Raw genomic sequence first — 20,551 nt, 5'->3', positions numbered from 1 at the left:
AGATTGAACATAGAAACTTTCTGAATACGATTGTACTCCCGCGTCTCACCGTACAGCAAAAGGAGGCTCTCGACCTTGAGCTGACGGAGGACGAATTACGGCTGGCGCTAACGCAACTCCAAACAGGTAAGACTCCAGGAGCTAACGGGTTCCCGGTGGAAACCTGGCAGCGCATTGGTGGCTCACTAATTACACATATACATCGCATGTTCCTCCGGAGCAGAGAACTAGACGTCCTCCCCATAGATCTTAGGGAGACCTGTATCGCGGTGCTACCCAAGCAGGGCAACCCGCAGATCGGTGTACCTCCTACCGGCCAATCTCACTGATAAATGGGGAAGCCAAAATCCTGGCCTGGGCCCTAGCCAACAGGCTATTGGGAGTGATAGTCTCTGGTCCACCCTGATCAGTGCGGATTCATGCCTAATAAGTCCACCCACATAAATCTAGGCAGGCTTCAGCTGGCCCTGGAGCGCGCCCCCGAGATACCTGACCCGCTAGCTTTGCTAGCAATAGATTTTGAAAAAGCATTTGATTCGATGGGATGGGGCGCTCTGTGGGACATCTTGGAACAAATTAATTTTGGACAAGGTTTCATTTCATGGGCTTAGCTCTTATATGCCTCTCCCATTGCTAGAGTCAGGGTGAATGGTAGACGATCGAAGGCATTTCCACTAAGGCATGGGACGAGACAGGGGTGAACCTTTTCTCCCCTGTTATTCCTTTTGGCAATAGAGCCACTTGCAATCAGGCTCCGGACAGATAGCGGTTGGTTCGGATTTGTCTGGCCCAGGAGCGGGGAAGACAGGCTTTCATTGTACGCTGACAATCTCCTTATTTACTTCAGCACTCCGTCAGAGTCATGCACGGTGGGGTCTCAAATCCTTGTTGAGTACCAACGGTACTCCGGCCTTCGGGTGAATACCCAGAAGTCTGTGTTCTTTCCAATTCAGGGGGGTGCAAATGTGTTCCCAGAACCCTGCCCTTATCCAGTCTCCATCCGAGGATTCAAGTATTTAGGCATACAAATCAGCCCCTCACTAGAGGAATTCCTCCAATTGAACCTGCAGCCTGTCTTGGACAGGCTTGCCACAGACATCTCCCACTAGAAATCACTACCTCTGTCCTTAATGTGTAGGGCTGCATTATTTAAGATGATGTCACTACCAAGGATGTTATACGTTTTACAAAATGTTCCATTGCCCATCCCCCCGGGTATCTTCACGTCAATAGATGGGCTTATACGGGCTCTCCTATGGAGAGGGAAACAGCCCAGGATCGCCCTTAGGACATTACAGCGTTCAATTTGGGAGGGAGGGGTTGGATTACCATGCATCCGTACATACTACCTAGTGGCGCCGTCAGGGGTGGTCAACGACTGGTTACATGGGAATAGTGAACTACCCCACATTGGCCTAGAGTTATCGGCTATGCACCCATTCTCCCCTCTTCAGGTTCTGTATGCCCCTAGGGGCGATTTGGCTAAACTCCTCCGCATGTCACTTCATATCCGGCATTCATGGAAGGCGGCACATAAAAATATTGGTTGGGGCGCCAAGCCCACCTTGGTGCAACCCTTATGGCACAATGCGCACCTCCCCGAAATCCAAAGGATGGGGCCCCCGGGGAACTGGGAGGGGCTCGGGATTCATACACTGCAACAAGTGGTTCAGGGAGGGCGCTTGGTGGAATTCAATGTCCTCAAGGAACGCTTTGACCTGCGGCCAGGGGACCGCTTTAGGTATATACAACTTGCTTACGCCATAAATGCCCGGTTTTCGGTCTTGGGAGAAGCTCCCCCGTGGAAACTAATGTCCTTACGGAATGTATCTCTTCTAGGGTTACTTATACGCTGTATCAGGTGCTTAACTCCTTTGGCACCCAAGAGCTCACAAGGCTGAAGGAGAAATGGGAGGGGGATGTGGACATGTTGGAGCAGGAAGAATGGGTGGAAACGTTGATGTTTCCTCGAGAAATTGGCATAGATGCGAAATTACGTTTGATCCAACTCAGGATATTGCACTGGTCCTATTATTCCCGAATCACGTTGGCTAAATGGAGTGGGACAGTTGGGGAGGCCTGCCTCTGATGCAAGCATGAAAGGGGATCCTTTTTCCACATAATTTGGGAGTGTCATGTGGTACAGTATTTCTGGAAAGGCTGCTTGCGCACAATCTCGAGAACGGTGGGAACACAAATTCCGCTAGACCCAAAGGTGATTCTGCTTGGGATTTGGGAAGAACTGGGCCTCACCAAATATGAAAAACTGTTCATGGCCTTAGCATTGGGGGTGGGCAAAAGACTGATCGCAGCTAATTGGGGGTCCGATGCATCATTGAGCATGACCCGATGGACTAATGCTGTTACTAGGTGTGCTTCCTTGGAGAGTTGAGTCTACACTGCTAGAGGGTGCCCACGCAAGTTCCAAAAGGTCTGGGGGAGATGGATGGATGATCAATGAGACGTAGTCCCTAATGACCCACCCCCCACTTTTTTTTCTTTTTCTTCCCCCTTCCTGCTGCCTTCCTCTCTCCCCTCTTTCCCTCCTTCTGTGCCGACCGCGGCAGCCCTCTGTTTCTACACTGCATAATCCTGGCTGCAATTTGGTTGTATGTATTACTGAGTCTACTGATTCTTGTTTACCTCACCTGTATGTTTTATGCACTTGTTAAAATTAATAAAACGTGTTATAAAAAATAAAAAGAAATAAAAAAAAGACTGTCCCTACTATATCCATCATTAGTGATCTACAGGGATATGGACATGTCCCTTGCAGATACCCTGCTCTCCTTTGCCCTCTCTGAGAATCTTACTACTGTCCTCTTACACCAACCAACTCTCTTCTTTCCTCCATCTACTCGCCTGTCCCTTCAATGTCAAACACGCCTTCTCCAGCATGGGGTCTGGCATGGATTCACATGCTCATGAATATTCCCCGTCGTCAGGCTGGGAATCCTCGGTAAAGAAAAAATCAGTATCAGTTTCGTTTCTGATCTGTCCTTCGTAGTAGTAACCAATCACTGATCTCTGCGTCATACTGACCACAGCCAATGACTGCCCTCTACCTAAGCCCCGCCTCTGGCAGCCATCTTCAGATTTTTACCGCACGTTCAAGTGTTGGGATCCTCGTGCTATTGCTCTCGAGCGTTAGTGCTATTTTTTCAAGTTTTTTGTCAAAAAATGTCTCTTTTTCGGTCAAAAGAGCCTCAAGCTCCACCGTTTCTTCATCCGATCAACGGGCACCCGTGTCGGATTCGTCTACGCCCCTCAAGGGTGAAGATTTCGTCGAGCCACGCTTTTGGAGGACTCCAGAAGTTTCTCAGGCCCATCTCGGACATGGCCCAGGAGAAGGGAAGCTCGACGCCCGGAAAGCTGTTCAGGGTCTGCCCTGGATGCCAGCTTCAGAATGTCTTTAAGGAGGACGAACACTCTCTTTGTCTTTACTGCCTACATGAGGACAAGACGCATGTGGAGAAGGACTGTGCGTTTTGCGGCAATATGTCGGAGCGGACCATGAAGGACCGCCATCAACGTCTCGCCAACTGGCTGGAAGGGAAGAGCCCGTCAGGCGAGAAGAAGAAGAAGAAGTCCGAGCGGTCTTCTAAGACCTTTGAGGACGCCACGGCGACGGGGGGTCCAACACAAGGCCAAGCACTGTGAGTCCGCTGGCACCGGGAGCGCCGAACAGTTGGGGTCTACGGGCGCCAGGCAGGGCGCATCCTCCCCGGCGCCATCAACCACGAGCCAACGCTCTGGTTCGGATAAGAGGAAGGCCGAGCACCCGGCGAAGCTCCTGGAGAGACCCCGGTCGAGCTCGAAGGCCCCATCGGAGGGGGAGCGAGGCAGTGACCCTCCCCCCAAGGAGAAGGCGGTGAGCGCACCTAAGGTGATGAAAGCCTTAATCCATCCGGCCAAGGCCTCTATCGAGACAGTCGCGGCGGCCCTGGCTCAGCCTGTGGAGGCTACACCAGTGGTGGTGACCTCGGGGCTCAGAGTCTCCCTGCCACCACGGAGGGAGTCCTCTTTTATGCCCATCGACAGGACCCCCGTGAAACCTCCGACGGAGAAGAAAAAGGGGGGGGCAGGAGGTCGTCGTGGATTCGGCCTCAACCTCTGAGGAAGAGCTGATCGAAGTCTTAAGCCACGGCGTTGGCGTGGAAGAAGACCAGCCAGTCGGGAGGGACCCCGACGTAGGAGACGACGATAACGTCGAGGGTGCCGACGGGGCCCCTGACCGCCCGTCGGACTCCCCTCAACCAGTGCCGCAAGACAACTCGGCGGCCATTTTGTTGGCTATACAGTCCTTATGCTCGGAGATAAGGACGAGACTGCCGTTACCACCAGCGGAGGAACCGCTCCCGACGGGGGTCCCGGAGCCAGGCCCTTCTGGGAGCCCTCCCCCTAAGAGAAGGATTCATCCTCCACCTCCTTTTCAGCCATCGCGCCCTGTTCAGCCCTCCTCCCCGTCCACGACACGTGGGGATGATACGGGGACTGACACGGCCGCGACGGGTACAGACGAAGAGGTTTACGACGAGGATCTGCCGTCGTCACCTCCCACCCGGGCTTCCCCGCCCGACGAGATTGGATCGTTTCACTCCATGATCGCCAGGGCATCAGCTTTTCCAGCTCTGCCCGGAAGAGAAGAAGAAGGAAGGTTTCCTTTATCAACGGCGCGAGGCCAAGAGGAAGACGGTCCTCTCTGTACCTCTACTGGACGATATTTGGGATGAGGGCCTCGCCCTCCTCAAGAACCCATCCACGACGCCGGCTAGAAGGGATCGGTACGAGAAGAAGTACCGGGTCCCGGACGCGGCCCCCTTGTGCCTTCGGGCACAGCCGACCCCGGACTCGGTCGTCTCCGCGGCAGCCAGGAAGAAATCGGGGGGGGCGCGACCTCTACGTCGTCCTCCCCGCCAGACGGCGAGGGAAAGAAATTAGATACGATCAGACGCAGAGTCATCTCGTCTGCAGCGACGACGATTAAGGCGGCCAACGCCTTGGCTATCGTAGCCCGCTACGACAGGGAGTTGTGGTACAAACTGGCCCCCCTGCTGGACTTCCTACCGGACGACAAGAGGGCGGAAGCCCTAGAGATCTTGCAGGAAGGAAAGGTGGTGTCGGACCACGCCATTATGATTGCGACGGACATCGCTGACACTGGATTTCGCCAGTTGGGCAACAGCGTGTGCCTTAGGCGGCATGGATGGCTCAAGGCTACTGACTTCCGTCAGGACGTGCAGACCAGAGTCTTGGACATGCCGTTCGACGGAAACAACCTGTTTGGGAAAACAGTGGACGATTCCCTTCAAGCCATCAAGGCAGACACGGAGACGGCCCGGGCTCTTGGGGTTCTCCAGCAACGGCGGCCGCCCTTTCGGAGCGTTGGAGACAAACGGGGTGCAGCGGCGGATTTTCCACCTACCGTCAAGCGGCCCGTTCGTCATCACAGGAAGCCTACAGGGGACAAGGCAAGTCAGGCGGACCCCGCCGTCGTCGCCAAGGAGGACAAGGCGGCAAAGCCTCGTCGAAGCAGGACTGAACCGGCCGTGGGGTCGGGCCCCCACCGAAGCACCCCGGTGGGAGGCCGGCTGGCGAGCTTCGTCAGCGTGTGGGAGTCCATCTCCACCGACCGTTGGGTGCTGGACGCCCTAGCTCAGGGTCACGCTCTCGAGTTTCTAAGAGGTGCCCACGCGTCCCCCCTGTGGCCAGGAAAGAACATCACGTCCCTCAACTTCTCTTGGAGGTAAAGGCGATGCTCAAGAAGGGCGCCATCGAGCTCGTCCCAAAGAGGCTTCGGAGCTCCAGAGTTTACTCAAGATACTTCCTCGTGAAGAAGAAGACGGGAGGATGGCGTCCCATCCTGGACCTACGACGACTGAACAAATTCATCAAGGCACAGAAGTTCCGGATGGTCACCCTCCAACACGTCCTGGGTCAGCTGGAGGAGGGCGATTTCCTGTCGTCGTTGGATTTGGAGGATGCCTACTTCCATATTCCCATCCTAAAGGGACACCGAAAGTTTCTCAGGTTCGTGGTCCAAGGGCGTCACTACCAGTTCAGAGCCCTTCCCTTTGGATTGAGGTCGGCACCCAGGGTGTTCACCAAGTGCCTCGCACCGGTGGCGGCGCAGCTGCGCCGAGAGGGGATCCACGTCTACCCCTACCTGGACGACTGGCTCATCTGAGCGAAGACGAAGGAGCTCGCCGTGGAGCACACGGCAAGGACCGTCCAACTACTCACGGACCTGGGATTCTCCATAAACTACGCCAAGTCCCATCTGGTGTCTTAGCATGACGCACTGTTTCTGGGAGCGAAACTCGACACAGTGGCGCTTCTGGCCTCTCCGTCGGAGGAAAGGACGAGAGCCATCATGGGCAAGGTGCAGCGGATGCTGGTTGCGGACGCGGCCACGGTGAGGTCCATCAAATCCCTCCTCGGAATGATGTCTTCTTGCATTTATCTCATCCGCCTGTGCAGGCTTCGGATATGCCCGTTACAGGAGTTCCTGGACGCTCGCTGGATCCAGACGACGGGCAGCTTCGAGGACAGGATCACACTCGACGAGAGCTTCCGACGAGCGATCCGGTGGTGGGGCACCCGCGCTCATCTGACGGCGGGCATGGACTTCCAGACCCCGGGCCACCAGAAGACAGTGACCACGGATGCCTCCCTGGAAGGGTGGGGAGCGCACACCGAAAATCTGCACCTGAGAGGCCTTTGACTCCCGATGGAGGAGTCCCTCCATATCAACGCCCTGGAGCTCCGTGCAGTGTTTTGGGCCCTCAGGTCCTTTCTTCCGTCCCTCAAGGGCAAGGTGGTGAGGATCTTCACCGACAACACCACCACCATGTTCTACATCAGGAAGCAGGGCGGCACCAGGTCCCCAGCCCTGTCCAAGGAGGCGCAGGATCTGTGGCATTGGGCCGTCGCCCAAGGGATGTTTCTGGTGCCGTTTCATCTGGCAGGGATAAAAAACACCATCGCCGACTCGCTCAGCAGAGAGCTGCGCTCGTGCCACGAGTGGGAACTACGACAGGATCTAGTGGACCGCCTCTTCCGACGGTGGGGCACACCCCAGATCGATCTGTTCGCGACGGCGACGAACTCCAAGTGCCGGAGGTTCGCCAGCAGGTTTCCCCAGCCGAGGAGCATGGGCGATGCTTTCTCGTACCCCTGGGAGGGCCTGTTTCTATACGCGTTCCCTCCATTGCCATTGCTGATCTGGCTCATCAACCAGCTCAAGAGGTCACGGTGCAGGATGATCCTCGTCGCACCTGCGTGGCCGAGGCAGATATGGTTCCCGGACCTTCTGGACTTGTCAGCGTCCCCGTCAATCAAGTTGCCAGTGGACGCGGATCTTCTCTCCAGGCAAGGAGGCGCCATCCTCCATCACAATCCGAAGTCGCTGAGCTTGCAGGCCTGGCTCCTGCAGCGTTAGAGTTTGGAGGATACGACATACCGGCCGACTGCAGAGAGGTTCTTGCAAAGGCCAAGGCGTCCTCAACTCTTAAATGCTACGGACACAAATGGAAGAGGTTCTCTGTCTGGTGCCACGCACAGAAGATTAACCCTCTACGGATTACGGCTCCCCAAGTACTGCTGTACCTACTGACGCTGGCCAAGGCTGGACTGGCGCACGCGTCCATCAATATTCATCTTGCTGCGATCTCCCGATACACCAGAACCACGGGGCGGACGTCTTTGTGGTCTCATCGTCTGGTGAAAGAGTTCATGAAGGGACTGTTCAGATCGTTCCTGCCGGTGAAGGCTCCGGCCCCGGCGTGGGAGCTCAATGTGGTGCTGACCAAGCTCATGGGACCTCCGTTCGAGCCTCTGCACTCGGCTCAGTTGAAGTTCTTGTCGTGGAAAACAGCGTTTCTTGTGGCCATCACCTCCGCACGACGGGTGGGAGAGATCCAGGCCCTTTCCTGCAAGGCCCCGTACTTGACTTTTCACGACACGAGGGTAGTGCTCAGGACGCACCCCTCCTTCATGCCCAAGGTGCCGTCGGACTTCCACCTCAACGAACCCTTGGTGTTGCCTGTTTTCTTCCCGTCGCCTTCGTCGCCGGCTGAAAGGACTTTGCACTCGCTGGATGTGGCTAGAGCGCTGAAGTTCTACGTGGACCGCACAAAGTGTTTTCGGAAGACGTCACAACTCTTTGTGAACTTTGGACCTGTCAATCAGGGGAAGGCTCTCTTGAAGGCTTCCATTTCCAGATGGCTCTCCGGCTGTATCATGTACTGTCATCGGTTGGCAAACCGACCGCTGCCTGGCCGTCCGAGAGCCCATTCCACCAGAGCGATCGCAGCTACCACGGCGTTCCTATCTGGTGTGCCCTTGCTGGACATCTGCAGGGCTGCTAGGTGGAGGTCGACGCACACCTTGACGAAATTCTGCTGCGTCGATCGGGATTCCAGGGAGGAGTCCAGGGTCGGACAAGCAGTGCTGCGCAACCTGTTCACCTAAGGTGAGCCTGGTGAGGAGGTAAGAATTGCTTAATGTTGAGTTTGATGTAATGCTTAATGTTGAGCCTTTGCCACCTCCCGTGGTTGTGCATGTGTGTACTGCTATGTATTCTTTATTCATGAGCATGTGAATCCATGCCAGACCCCATGCTGGAGAAGGAACAAGTTACTTACCTGTAACTGTTGTTCTCCAGCATGGGTCTGGCATGGATTCACATGTGAACCCTCCCGCCTTCCCCTCTGCGGCTCTTCACTTGGTCATACTGCCACTTCACGTGCTACCAAATCTGAAGATGGCTGCCAGAAGCGGGGCTTAGGTAGAGGGCAGTCATTGGCTGTGGTCAGTATGATGCAGAGATCAGTGATTGGTTACTACTACGAAGGACAGATCAGAAACGAAACTGATACTGATTTTTCTTTACCGAGGATTCCCAGCCTGACGACGGGGAATATTCATGAGCATGTGAATCCATGCCAGACCCATGCTGGAGAACAACAGTTACAGGTAAGTAACTTGTTCCTTCTAAACCTTGCATCCACCCTTTGATGTTACTCCACCGTCCTTCCGCACTACTAACTTCTCCTCTGAACTACTTCTCCCTCCCCCACAATACTACTCACACCTCCACACTACTCCTCCCTCCACAAAATTACTATTCCCTCCTCCACTCTACTAATTTATTCTATACAATTACTCACCTGTCACTCTGAACCATACACTTCATAGTCACTCTCTACAGTATATGATATGATATGCCATTTGTAACGCACCTATAGTGTTTCAAGGCACTACAAGGCGGGGGGGGACAGAGGGAGGACAAAAAACAACAATCATACTAGGCTTAGTGGCATTCAGATCGCGGTAGGTATTCTATTAACACTAGGCACACCAACACGCTCACTAACATTGCAGTACAACTTCCACACCTTAGACAGTGCTGCCCCTTATCCAGAAATGCCACCACAACTCTCAGCTCCTTCCTCCCTCCTGCTGGTCTCTTGGTCATCCACCTCCTCCACCTCTGACCTCACTCGAACAACCCACACTTCCTGCTTTCTGTATTTTATTTTGTTATCTTCCTCCTCTTGCAGGTATTGCTTCCCTCTCCTTCTCCAATCAGGCCTGTCTCCCCCACCCTGGGTGTGTCAAACATTGGAAAACCCTTATGTAGCAGTCTAAGCCCACCCACTTTCAGCATTCTATACCCTGATGTAGATGCTGTTTTAGGTCTCTAGCCCGGATGCTTCTGCGTCAATGTGTCTCTAAAGAAAGAAATCACTGGTGAGCATTTTGCAATGGAGGCATGATTTAAGGCAGTGGTCTACTGCAAAATAACATACTGGCAGAAGGGGTGGGGGGCAGGAATTGTGCCCTCTCAACTGCCACCTTCCCCCGAAGGGTTAGGACAGGTACTGGTTTGCTGCTAGTAAGCCTCTCACCCCCAGAATGCCTCCACCATCTGTAAATGTGTATTGCAAGTCATTTCTGATTGAAATTGACATCCTTGTTCTTCTGATAGATACAGATACAAATCCATTCTAGAATGAGGAGCATTTCAAACGGGTTCCCACTTTACAATATTGATGTTGAATTGTTTGCAAGCAGGTCATGCAGTTATTAGGTATCATGATCTGATCAGTCCTGTTACTCTTTCGTCCCTTCCCCTTTCCTCCATACTGCATGGGCGTCCCTTTGCGAGGGATGGGAGACTGAACCTTTTTCACCAGAAAATTCTTCTTCCCCTTTAAATTTAGAGCCGTGTGGGGGTCCAGCCTTGGGAGCATGCGCTGCCCATACTCCGTCCTCTGGCGCCACACCTCAGTCCCCTTTTCCGCGTCGACAGGAATGGGCTGAATTCACCAGCGCTCCTGGGTTTGGCTTCGGCCATGTAATTCAATGCGTGGCTACTTCTTCTCTTCTGTCTTTTTATAATTCAGGTGCTCGGTCCTCAGGCGTCACGCTCCTTCCCGGAGCATGTCGACTTCTACAGGGTTCAGCAGGTGTCCATCCTGCGGCCGACTCTTCCCGACTAAAGACCCCCACGCCCTCTGCCTACGGTGTCTTGGTCCAGACCACGACTAGCAAGCTTGTACCGCCTGCAATGCTCTTTCCTCGAGGTCTCTGAAGGACAGATTATCCAGGTGGAGGGAGCTCTTCCAGAGATCGCCTCCAAAGGACCTAAAGGACTTCGTTTATCATCGATCCAGTGCACCCCGCAAGGGAGACTCATTCCCAAGGACTCGCCCATGCGGGAGGGACCACCCAGGTCCTTGTACCAGCACAAGTACCGAGGCTGAATCAGCTACTGGCCGACAGGCCGAGAGGTCAGTGGATCCTCCGGGTGACAGTGCTGAGGGGGCGAAAGGTACTTTTACCGGGTTTCCACCCGGGGGGCTACGCCCTAGTACTGGCAATATGTCAGAGGGGGGGCCTATACACAGTTCTACCGGCAGATCCGCTGAGGGCGAAACTCCTACCGGGCCTAGGCCTGAGGAACAGGGTAGGCTCCATGATCCACACTCAAGAGTCCTGTACGGGGTGGGGCCCAGTGAGCCGAGCATCATGACGCAGGCATGTGGAAAGCACAAAATGGCCACTGTGCCAGAAGATCCAGACATCCGGCTGACGCTGGTCCATGGAAGGCAGTAGGTGGAGGATCGTGTGTCAAGGTGGGACTGGTGTCAACCAGGTATGTGGCCGGTTTACCCTTCCTTCGTGCAAGGCAGGTTCCCACCACGCCCATATGGGCAGGGCACGCAACGGCTCCAGCAGCCAATTGCTACCCCGTAAATATTGCCTACCACCAACCTGGCCTGCGAGAACAGGTTCTTCGAACAGTTCCTCGGGCTCATGAAATCTCCTCGTTTGGGTTTCATCCACAGGGACATCATCAGATACGTGCTCCTGCCAATGGCTCTGGCACCGCAGGCTCCATTACAGGTGCCTCCCGGCCCTGTTCAGCCTAAACAGCCTGCTCCGGGCCCCCGACCGATTGCGCAGTCGGTTCTGCTCCAGCCCACGCCGCAGCCTCCAGTTTCCGCACCTCAGCCCTCGGCTCCCAACACCCCTCCTCCGGTGCCGGACCAACCGGATCCTCAGGGGGACACAGATGAGGAGGAGGACCCCGACACACCATCTTCAGCCAAGGCCTTCCACGAACGTCCTGCAGGGCTGGCAGAGTACTTGGGCCTTTCTCAACCCTAGGTCGATCAACCAGCAGAGGGGGTCCTCGCAGAAGTCCTCGCGCTACGTCCCATGGCCAGAACGGTGATCACGATGCAGAAGGACGTAGTTGCCTTGGCCAAGAAAGGTTGGCTCAAGCCTCACTCAGTCCAGCCGGTGAATAAACGCCTGGACGCCAAATACAGGCAGATGGAGAGGGATACACTCTTGCTATCGGCCCAACCTCAGCCACACTCCTCTGTGATCGCTGTGGCATCACTATACTCCAAGCCTCAGTCGTCCTCAGATCTTGGAGGTGTACGGGAAGAAGCTGTATTCCAACGCATCCTTGCACCTTTGTCAAGCCAACGCGGATGCCATGATGGCAGCCGTCAACCAGAGGCTCTGGCGGGAAATTGCAGATTTCTTCCCAGTGCTTCCGGCACAGAGCCAATCACGATTCAAGTCAGGATTGGCAGAGCCTAGGATCGTGGCGCAGGACATCATGGAGTCCACCGTGGCTCACATTGACACCTCTGGCCATGGCGTCTGCATTGTTACGGACATGAGAAGAACGGCCTGGCTACGTGCGACAAAATTCAACCCAGATGTCCAGGAACGCATCTTAGATCTTCCGTTCGAAGGAGGTGACCTTTTCCACTCCACAACGGAGGAGGAGCTGGACAAAAAGAAAAACAGCTCACAAACGGCCAAGTCTTTATCCATCTTGACAAAGACCACGCCCAAACCGTCGTACACCCAGTCACAGCAGCGCACGGACAAAGGGCGTACATACGGAAAGTTCCATGGATTCCAAGAGTGGAGGTCCAGGCAGCCTTCACCGACTCAACATCGGCGCAAACAACAAAAAGGGGGGGTTAAGGGCTTTTTCCAGTCCCCCTCCTACACAACAGCCTCAGAGGGAAAGAAGGCATGACACGCCCCTCTGGGTGTCTCCAGTGGGGGGCAGACTTGCTCTCCATGCACATTTCTGGTGCCAGAATTTTGCGGACCCCTGGATCCTCTAGTCTCCACGGGCCTCCCTATCCCAGCCTCTCCTCCCTCCTCCCCTCCACTCCCACAGGGTGGGACAGCAGCTCTTTTGGCGGCGAACCAGTCGCTCATCGAGAGCCATGCAGTGGAGGAAGTCCCAGCCTCCCAGCGAGGCTTGGGCTTTTACTCCAGGATTTTCGCCATTCAGAAGAAGAACCAGGCGGGCCTGAAAGTTTTGCTGGACCTTTCCACCCGAAAACTCTCCCTACCTCTACAAAAATTCAAGATGGTTACGCCAGCTTTGATAGCAGAGACATTGTGCAGGGGAGACTGGATGTGCTCTATGGATCTGAAGGACATGTACCTACACGTCCCGATCTGGCAGCCTCATCGTTCCTTTCTACGATTCAGGATCATGGGCCACCATTTCCAATACAAGGTGCTTCCTTTCGTCCTCAACTCGCCCCCCAGGGTCTTTACCAGGCCGATGAATACAGTGGCGGCCCTCCTCAGGGCTCCGGGCCACCCAGGGCTGGACTGGCCCGTCGGCCAATCGGCCCGTGGCCGATACGTTCCGAGGCCCTGGGGGCCGGTTTGCTGTGTGTGGGCCGGTGTGCTAGCTGGCTTGCACGGCGCACAGCGTGTGCATTCATTAAAGAGAGGTAACACGCGAGTGTTGCCTTTCTTTGGTGAATGCACTGGCCTGGTGGTGCCCTGGGCTCTGGGCCGATCCGCCGACAGTGTGGCGCCAGTTGTTGCAAATGCAGTGGGTCACGGCAAGGGGAGCGGCTCCTGGGCCAGGAGCCGCTCCTTTTGTTGTGATTCATTGCATTTGCAATGGCAGGTTGTCGGGGCTGGGCCGGTCATGTGAGTTCCTGAAGTCTTCCTGGTGCTGAGAGGGCTGAGCGGCTGCGTTCTCTCTGTCTAGTTCCCCTCTTCCCTTGTCTTTTTCATCCGTCCACTTCCCCCCACCTCTCTACTCTGCTTCCCCCCGCCCCATCACCCCCGGTTTCGCAGTTAATCCTCGGGCTGTGGCTGCCATCGATTTCCCCTCAGATCCGGCCTCAGTGATCACTTCTGCGGCTTGAAATCGCCTGCAGCCGGAGCCGAGCCGTCAATGGGCCACCGACACGATTCAATTAACAGTGAGCAGGGCCAGGCGGGGGGCGCACAGGGCTTGGAGAGGGAGGAGGGCAATGGGGAAACTCCGGGGATTAGATTCGGGTGGGGAGGTGACAAAGCCTGATTGACCCGACGGCCATTCAGCCCGTGGCTGCTGGACCGAAATCATGGATGAGGCACTGGGCCTGCGTCCGGTTGCTGAAGCCCACGCCTGGGCCCGCAGTCGGCGGACGCAAGTTACACATTTCCTTTTTTTTTTTTTTTTTTTACTGGCTGGTGTGATTTCCAATACGCCAATCATGCAGTGTTAATAAGTAACGCTGGTGCGCACAGAGTAGTCCTCCATTACGTGTTTGTGATCAGAGGGAATAGTCATGAGGATTTCCAAAATGTGACCGACTATTTCTTATGGCCTATTTGGCGTGGCCTGGCTGACCCAGAGTCATGGCAGGGCAGGACAGGACACAGAAAATAAATAATAGTGCCCTCGGCTGCACAATTAACACAAGCCCGGCAATTACTAATGTAACACGTTTCACTGTTAGTAGTTGCGTTCTTATACATACGTTTGTAGACAATTGAAATCGGGATTTTCGGCGAGTTAGTACTTGCATGTCAGTGGAGGGATCGGAAGATTAGGGGGTTCAGACCGCTCATTCTCACTGCAGTTATTAGGTGTGTGTGGTTTCAGATATGAAGGGGAGAGTTAATTGCTTGTAACGTTGCGAGTGCACTAGAATAGTCTCTTTTGAATGTGTAAAGAAGTTAGCTTCCCCCACACAAGGAAGTGTCCCCCCTTCCCCACACATTCTGTGATGTTAGCGCCCCTCCCAACGTTTGAAAGGTTAGCCCCAGCTCTCCCGACAAAATGTTAGTGTAGATGCACCCCTGCCTAGTCCTACTCTGTATTTCCAATTGCATGCTGGAACTTGTAGTTTGTTTTTTCCCATTGTAAGGAATAGCCTACAAGTCCCAGCATGCAGTGGGGAACAGAAACAGGACTGGCTCGAGGAGTCAGACATGTATGTGGGCAACTTGGCAGCTATGCGAGTTCAGGGAGTAGGGTCTGCATGAAGAGTTGCGTGAACGTGGCACTCTCCAATCAGGGTGTCAACAGTGAAGTCCCTTAATGTGCGCATGCGGGGCTGGCTATGCAGGAAGCTTTGCATAGATTGCAAGGGAACATGAAGGCCCTGACTCGGCGCTAGGGGAGTGAAGGTACGCTGACAGGGGGCGAGGTCTGTTGCTGCCCCAGGTGCCCTTGTGTTCGGTTGTGTGAGTGTCCACACGCAGTCTGTCAGATTGTGTGCCTCGATAGCCCTCTGCACAGATGACTGGGGTGCGTAACCATTTCGATGATTGTGAACTTTCCGCCTCTCTCTCTTTTGGCATAGCATTTTCTGTAAAGTCGTGAATTGATGCGATTCAGGGATTATGGTTTGAGGGCCACTTTTTTGAGGCGATGGGTGGGCCACTTTTTTGAGGCGAGGGGTGGGCCACTTTTTTGAGGTGAGGGGTGGGCCACTTTTTTTCAGACGTCCGGGCCTATTTCTTGTCCCAGTCCGATCCTGGGGCCACCACATCTTCCCGTACCTCGACAACTGGCTTGTCAGGGCGACATCGTCGGATGCGGTGCAACACACTTCACGCTCTCATGAACACACTGCAGGAGCTGGGGTTTTTACTCAACCTCAAGAAGTCGCAGCTGCAGCCTACGCAGAGACTGATCTTCTTGGGCCTCATTTGGGACATGTGCTCTGCGAAAGTTTTCCCCTCGGAGATCACGGCCATCAAGAGGGCCACGGCGCACTTCCTCAACAGAGAAGTGACATTGGTCTAGTGGTGCCAACACCTACTGGGTCTCATGGTCTCGGGAGGATAGCTCAGTGGCAATGTGCTTGCCTTGGAAGCAAGACAACATGCAGCAACACAGGTTCGATACCCGGGTCCGCGCTTAGAAACCTCTGGGTATTAAGCGCGTTATAAATAACCTATCATATCATATCAATGCAGCAGTCCTTTGGCCGTCCCCTAGACAAGACTCAGGATGAGGAGGATACAGCTGCACTTTGCAGCATCTTGGAACCAGGAGCGAGGCTCCCAAACGGAGATGATCAACATTCCTCCGTCATTTCACCCGGACCTCACATGGTGGTCCAGGGACTGCAACCTGCGGAGGGGCAAGCCTTTCCAGCAACCTACCCGACAGGTCACCATCGCAACGGACTCCCCTCTCGAGGGTTGGGGGGCCAGGGTCGTGGGGCCACCCTGGATAATCCTGCGTCCATGGCACCTGGACTCGACAGGAGCAGGAGTACCACATCAATTGGCTGGAACTGATGGCCATCTGGCTGGCTCGCAAAGCCTTCCTTCCTGTTATCGAGGGCAAGGTCGTCCTCATTCAGACGGACAACTTGACAAGCATGTTCTATGTCAACAAACAGGGAGGTACCAGATCTCCCCCCCCCCCCCCATTGTGCAGGCTGGCAGTCAGCTTGTGGGAGTGAGCCCTGGAGAACATCTACCTCAGGGTCGTCCACCTGCCTGGGGAATCTAATCTGGAGGCAGACCAACATGGACAACTACGAGCGGCAGTTGAACGACCTAGTACTGCAGGAGATTTTTTACGAATGGGGACACCCTTAGGTGGACCTCTTTGCCTCATGGGGCAACAGGAAGTGCCAAAGGTTTGTATCCTGACTGGGTCAGGGCCCGGGCTCCCTGGGTGATGCATTCCAGATCCGGTGGGACGGAATGACAGCATACTCCTTTCTGCCCACACCGCTGATTCACAGGGTGATATGCAAGATCAAGGCGTCTCGCCTCCTCAAAATCATTCTAATATCTCCATGGTGGCCAGCCAGGCGATGGTTCTCGGAGCTGCTCAGCCTCTCGGAGAGGCCTCCCATTCGCCTTCCGACAGGCCCAGCACATCTTCTGGCACAGCAGGGGTCAGGGTCATCAGCCCCGCGCCAGAGGGACTAGCCCTCACACTGTGGTTCCTGAGCAGATCACGCTAGGTCACCTCACCCTCTCCCAGGCTAATCTGAAGTTCGTACAGGGCACAAGGAGTAAGTCTACCAGGGCCCAATATAAGAGCAAGTGACACTTGCGGCCCCTACCTGGCAGCCATTGGGGCTTACAGAAACTCGTCGGAGGAGGTCTTTTCCTCTTCCAACCCGATTGACAAGAAACATTTGACTAATCTCCCCAGGTTCTACCCGCCCATCAAGAGTCCACACCGCTTGTGGGACCTCAATATAGTCTTGGGTGCTCTGGCGCACAAACCATTTTGAACCTTTGGCCTCCTCGGACATCAGGCTGGTCACCATTAAGACGGCCTTGTTAGTCTGCCTCACTGAATCAGCGAGATCCAGATGCTGGTCACCTCAGAGCCATACACTACGTTTCACAAGGACAAGGTAGTCCTACGGACACACCCAGCATTCCTACCTAAAGTGCCTTCCGCCTTCCATCTGAACGAGGAAATAGTGCTGCCTATGTTTTTTGCCAAGCCCAAACACGAGGCACAGAGAGTTCTGCACTGCCTTGATGTCAGGCGTGCCCTGAAATTCTACCTAGACAGTACCAAGGGCCAAGGGCTTCCTTCGGCAGATCAAGACCGGGGTATCGGGCATCCAAGGCCTTCATAGCCGTAGGATGCTCTTGCCCATCAAAGAAGCTTATGAGGGACAGCATAAGCCACTGCCGGCCAACATGCACGCCCATGGGGTCAGAGCCAAGTCAACAGCCATCACTTTCCTGCTGCATGTCCCCTGGCAAGTCATAAGCAGGGCGGCCCCATGGGCCACCCCTTCGGCTTTCTGCAAGCGCTATTGTTTGGATGCCGGCTCTAGATCAGACGCAGCCTTTGGACAGGTGGTTCTGAGGAAACTGTTTGCTTATGGAGGGTCTCCTCTCCACCCTGAGGCTACACTCAGTTGTAATCGCCCATGCAGTATGGAGGAAAGGGGACGGGACGTAAGAATAATTTTAAGTTACTCATCGTAGTGACCAACGTACTCTTAGTCCTTAGTCCCCTTTCCTCAGTACGTCCCACCACCCCCCCCAATAAAACATGTCATTATGCAATGTTAATCTATTGTCGACGCGTCTATGGGGACTGAGGTGTGGCACCTGAGGGCGGAGTCAAGGCAACGCATGCTCCCGGGGCCGCACCCAAGCGCGCCTTTAAATTTAAAGGGGAAGAAGATTTCTCTGGTGGAAAAGGTTCTGTCTCCCATCCCTCGCAAGGGACACTCATGCAGTATGGAGGAAAGGGGACTAAGGACTAAGAGTACGTTGGTCACTACGGTGAGTAATTTATAATATTGTTTAAGCTTGTTTCACAGACCTGTTCAATATGAATATTTAAAATAGCTGGAGAAGATACTTCTGGAGTAAGTATTAATGCACTAATTTGCTACTGAGGAGTTTAAACATAGACTGGCTGAGAGAGAGAACTACCTGCTATGTGTATGTGGCTAATTTCAGTGTAACACGAGCAACATTTCGCCTGTGGGTTGAGCTGCTTAATTGATTTGCTGAAAAGTCTGAAATTACTCAAGTACAGAGGGGACTTCCGTTGCACATCCTCTCCACCACATACCACTCACGACTTCATCCAGAGATCACGCAACTTTTTTATAATCAACTATGTTTGAATGCAGCTAGTTTCAAGGGAGAAACCTTGTCGGCATAGCCAACACGGGTACTTTCTGGGGCAGTCTGAACTTAGGGGGTTTGTCCCAGTCATCCTTTTCCATTGTTTGAAAGTGACATATCCCCCTTTCCCTTTCATTCATGTATTTTGCAGTAATAATTTGAGTTCTAGTTTGAACTCTGTTCTCTGGAGCTTGGGCGAAGAAGGAAAATCCACACTGTTAGGATTGAACGGAAGTGCATGATCCATATGGTTTCTGCTCTGGCCTCTTTAGCGTCAATGCACAGCATTATTTTTTTTCCAGAAGGTGGACTGGGCAACAAGGATGTTTATTAAATTTAAGGAGCCTGGATGTTCTGGCTACATTAAGTGGCCCAAAACAATGCTGCCTTTTCCTAGCTGTCAGCGCTCCGGTTATTTTAATGTTCATTGGCCCTTGTGAATGCTATTGCCTCACTCAGGCCGTTAACCTTGGCTTCTGAGCCTCTAACAGCCGGGCGCTACAATCGGTAAACTAGTAGATACTTTTGTCAAGTGAACAAGGACATTATCATCCAGTGAGCACAATAACTTCAATACCAGGTAGCATATTTAAGCAAATATTCTTTCAAAAAGCGATTGACGATAGGAAGGAGGAGGATGTTGTCTAACGGTGCAGTGATGGAGCTCGCCGCATGGATTACGTTCACTTTGGGGCAGTGCAAGCTCAGCATGGCGAGGTACTCCATGGCACCAGTATGATGAGGATTTCAGCTGTAATCGACTGTAGGCTTTTGGTTTTGGGCAAGGTTGCCCTCTTCCTAGATAAGTGCTCCACCCTCTCGTATGCCCCATCCCAATAATTCCCATCCCTTTGCTTCATCTAATCCTTATGCAATGGTCACTACTGTCTCACAGATGGTTTTGCTGCCTTTGTGCAGCACATTCCCGCTGAGGCAGTCTCATAGTCTGATTTGGAGGCCTGATTTGGTTTTTGCCTGGCAAAAGGAAAGAAAGGACCATGAACGTTCTGAGTTCCGTCCTGTTATTGGCTTCTCGTTTGAAGGTCTCCCAACGTGTTCCATGCCAGGCATGAGTGGCTCATTCTGCTTTTATTCTTTGCGTTCTGATATTTGTAACTTTGCTTTTTGTGTATAAATGAAGCAGCATAATGCAGACACAAAAAACCTGGACTGGATGGGCTACACACATTTGACATGGGTAAGTTGAGAGCTCTGTTTCTCTGCTGATTGGGCACCTGTGGAGAGAAACCAGTGCCCCTCTGTTCCACCAACCGCTTCTTAAATAGTCCTTTGAAGCAAATGAGGGGGATTTCTGAGTTACAATTGGTAACGTTCATTTTGCGGCTCTGCTCTAGTCAAAAGTGGGAGAACTGTCTACTGCCTGAATCCTTTTTGTGGCACTAGGAAGAGATTTCACTTTTGGATTTCTTTTCCCTCTGAAATATCACCATATCCAATCATGGCAGTTTAGTGTTCTCGAGGTGGTTATATTAAAGAGTTTAGGCAGGCACATGAGAGAAAATATTCTAAAGGTCCATCATTTGTCGTTTGTGTCTGGTGCATTTGAAAAGTTGCTTGGTTAACAGATGCATTTGACCATTTAACATTTTCATCAATCAGACTCTTTGCACTGTTCTTTGCCAATGATGCTTTCAATTTATTGCTTTGGGCTGCAGCATCCACTTTCCTGAAGCAGGCGTTTGAAGGAGAATATCCTAAATTGCTAAGACTTTATAATGATTTGTGGAAACGCCTTCAGCAGTACAGTCAGAACATTCAAGGGAGTTTAATGACAAGCGGAAGTGCAGATCTTTCTGAACTGCAGCAGATGGAAGATGACACACGAGACATATTCATGCAGAAGAAACACGATTATGAGTAAGTGCTTTTTAAATCTGGTTAATCATTCACTTTGAGGATGGAGCATATTTAGAAGCTGATGATATTTCGATTTCCCTTCTGTTAAATATTTTTTCTTTGTGTATAAAAGTTGTCATCGCACAAATTTTTCTTTTGTAGTGTTTAAATCTGATTAATCAGTCTGTTTCGTGTAGGTTGTTTAACGTTGTCAGCCATTTTCAGACATAAACTGTGAATGATTAGAACCCTGAAATTCTAGACCGGTGCAGGCAGAAGT

The 20,551-nt window shown here is 53.1% G+C and overlaps 1 protein-coding gene across 1 annotated transcript in view; it reads left to right on the top strand.

The window, feature by feature from the left end:
• COG5 (component of oligomeric golgi complex 5) overlaps positions 1-20,551 on the top strand; it is a 2,640,594-nt gene that overhangs the window by 1,865,774 nt on the left and 754,269 nt on the right. Inside the window, exon 12 of the mRNA XM_069629143.1 lies at positions 20,091-20,292. Coding sequence (XP_069485244.1) covers positions 20,091-20,292 — 202 coding nt within the window. The remainder of the gene's footprint in view (positions 1-20,090; positions 20,293-20,551) is intronic.

The sequence above is a fragment of the Ambystoma mexicanum genome, chromosome 12 (genome assembly GCF_040938575.1).
Source record: "Ambystoma mexicanum isolate Mex_15411 chromosome 12, UKY_AmexF1_1, whole genome shotgun sequence".
Lineage (NCBI taxonomy): Eukaryota > Metazoa > Chordata > Amphibia > Caudata > Ambystomatidae > Ambystoma > Ambystoma mexicanum.
The sequence above is the reverse complement of the archived record's forward strand: the minus strand, read 5'-3'. Positions and strand labels throughout refer to the sequence as shown.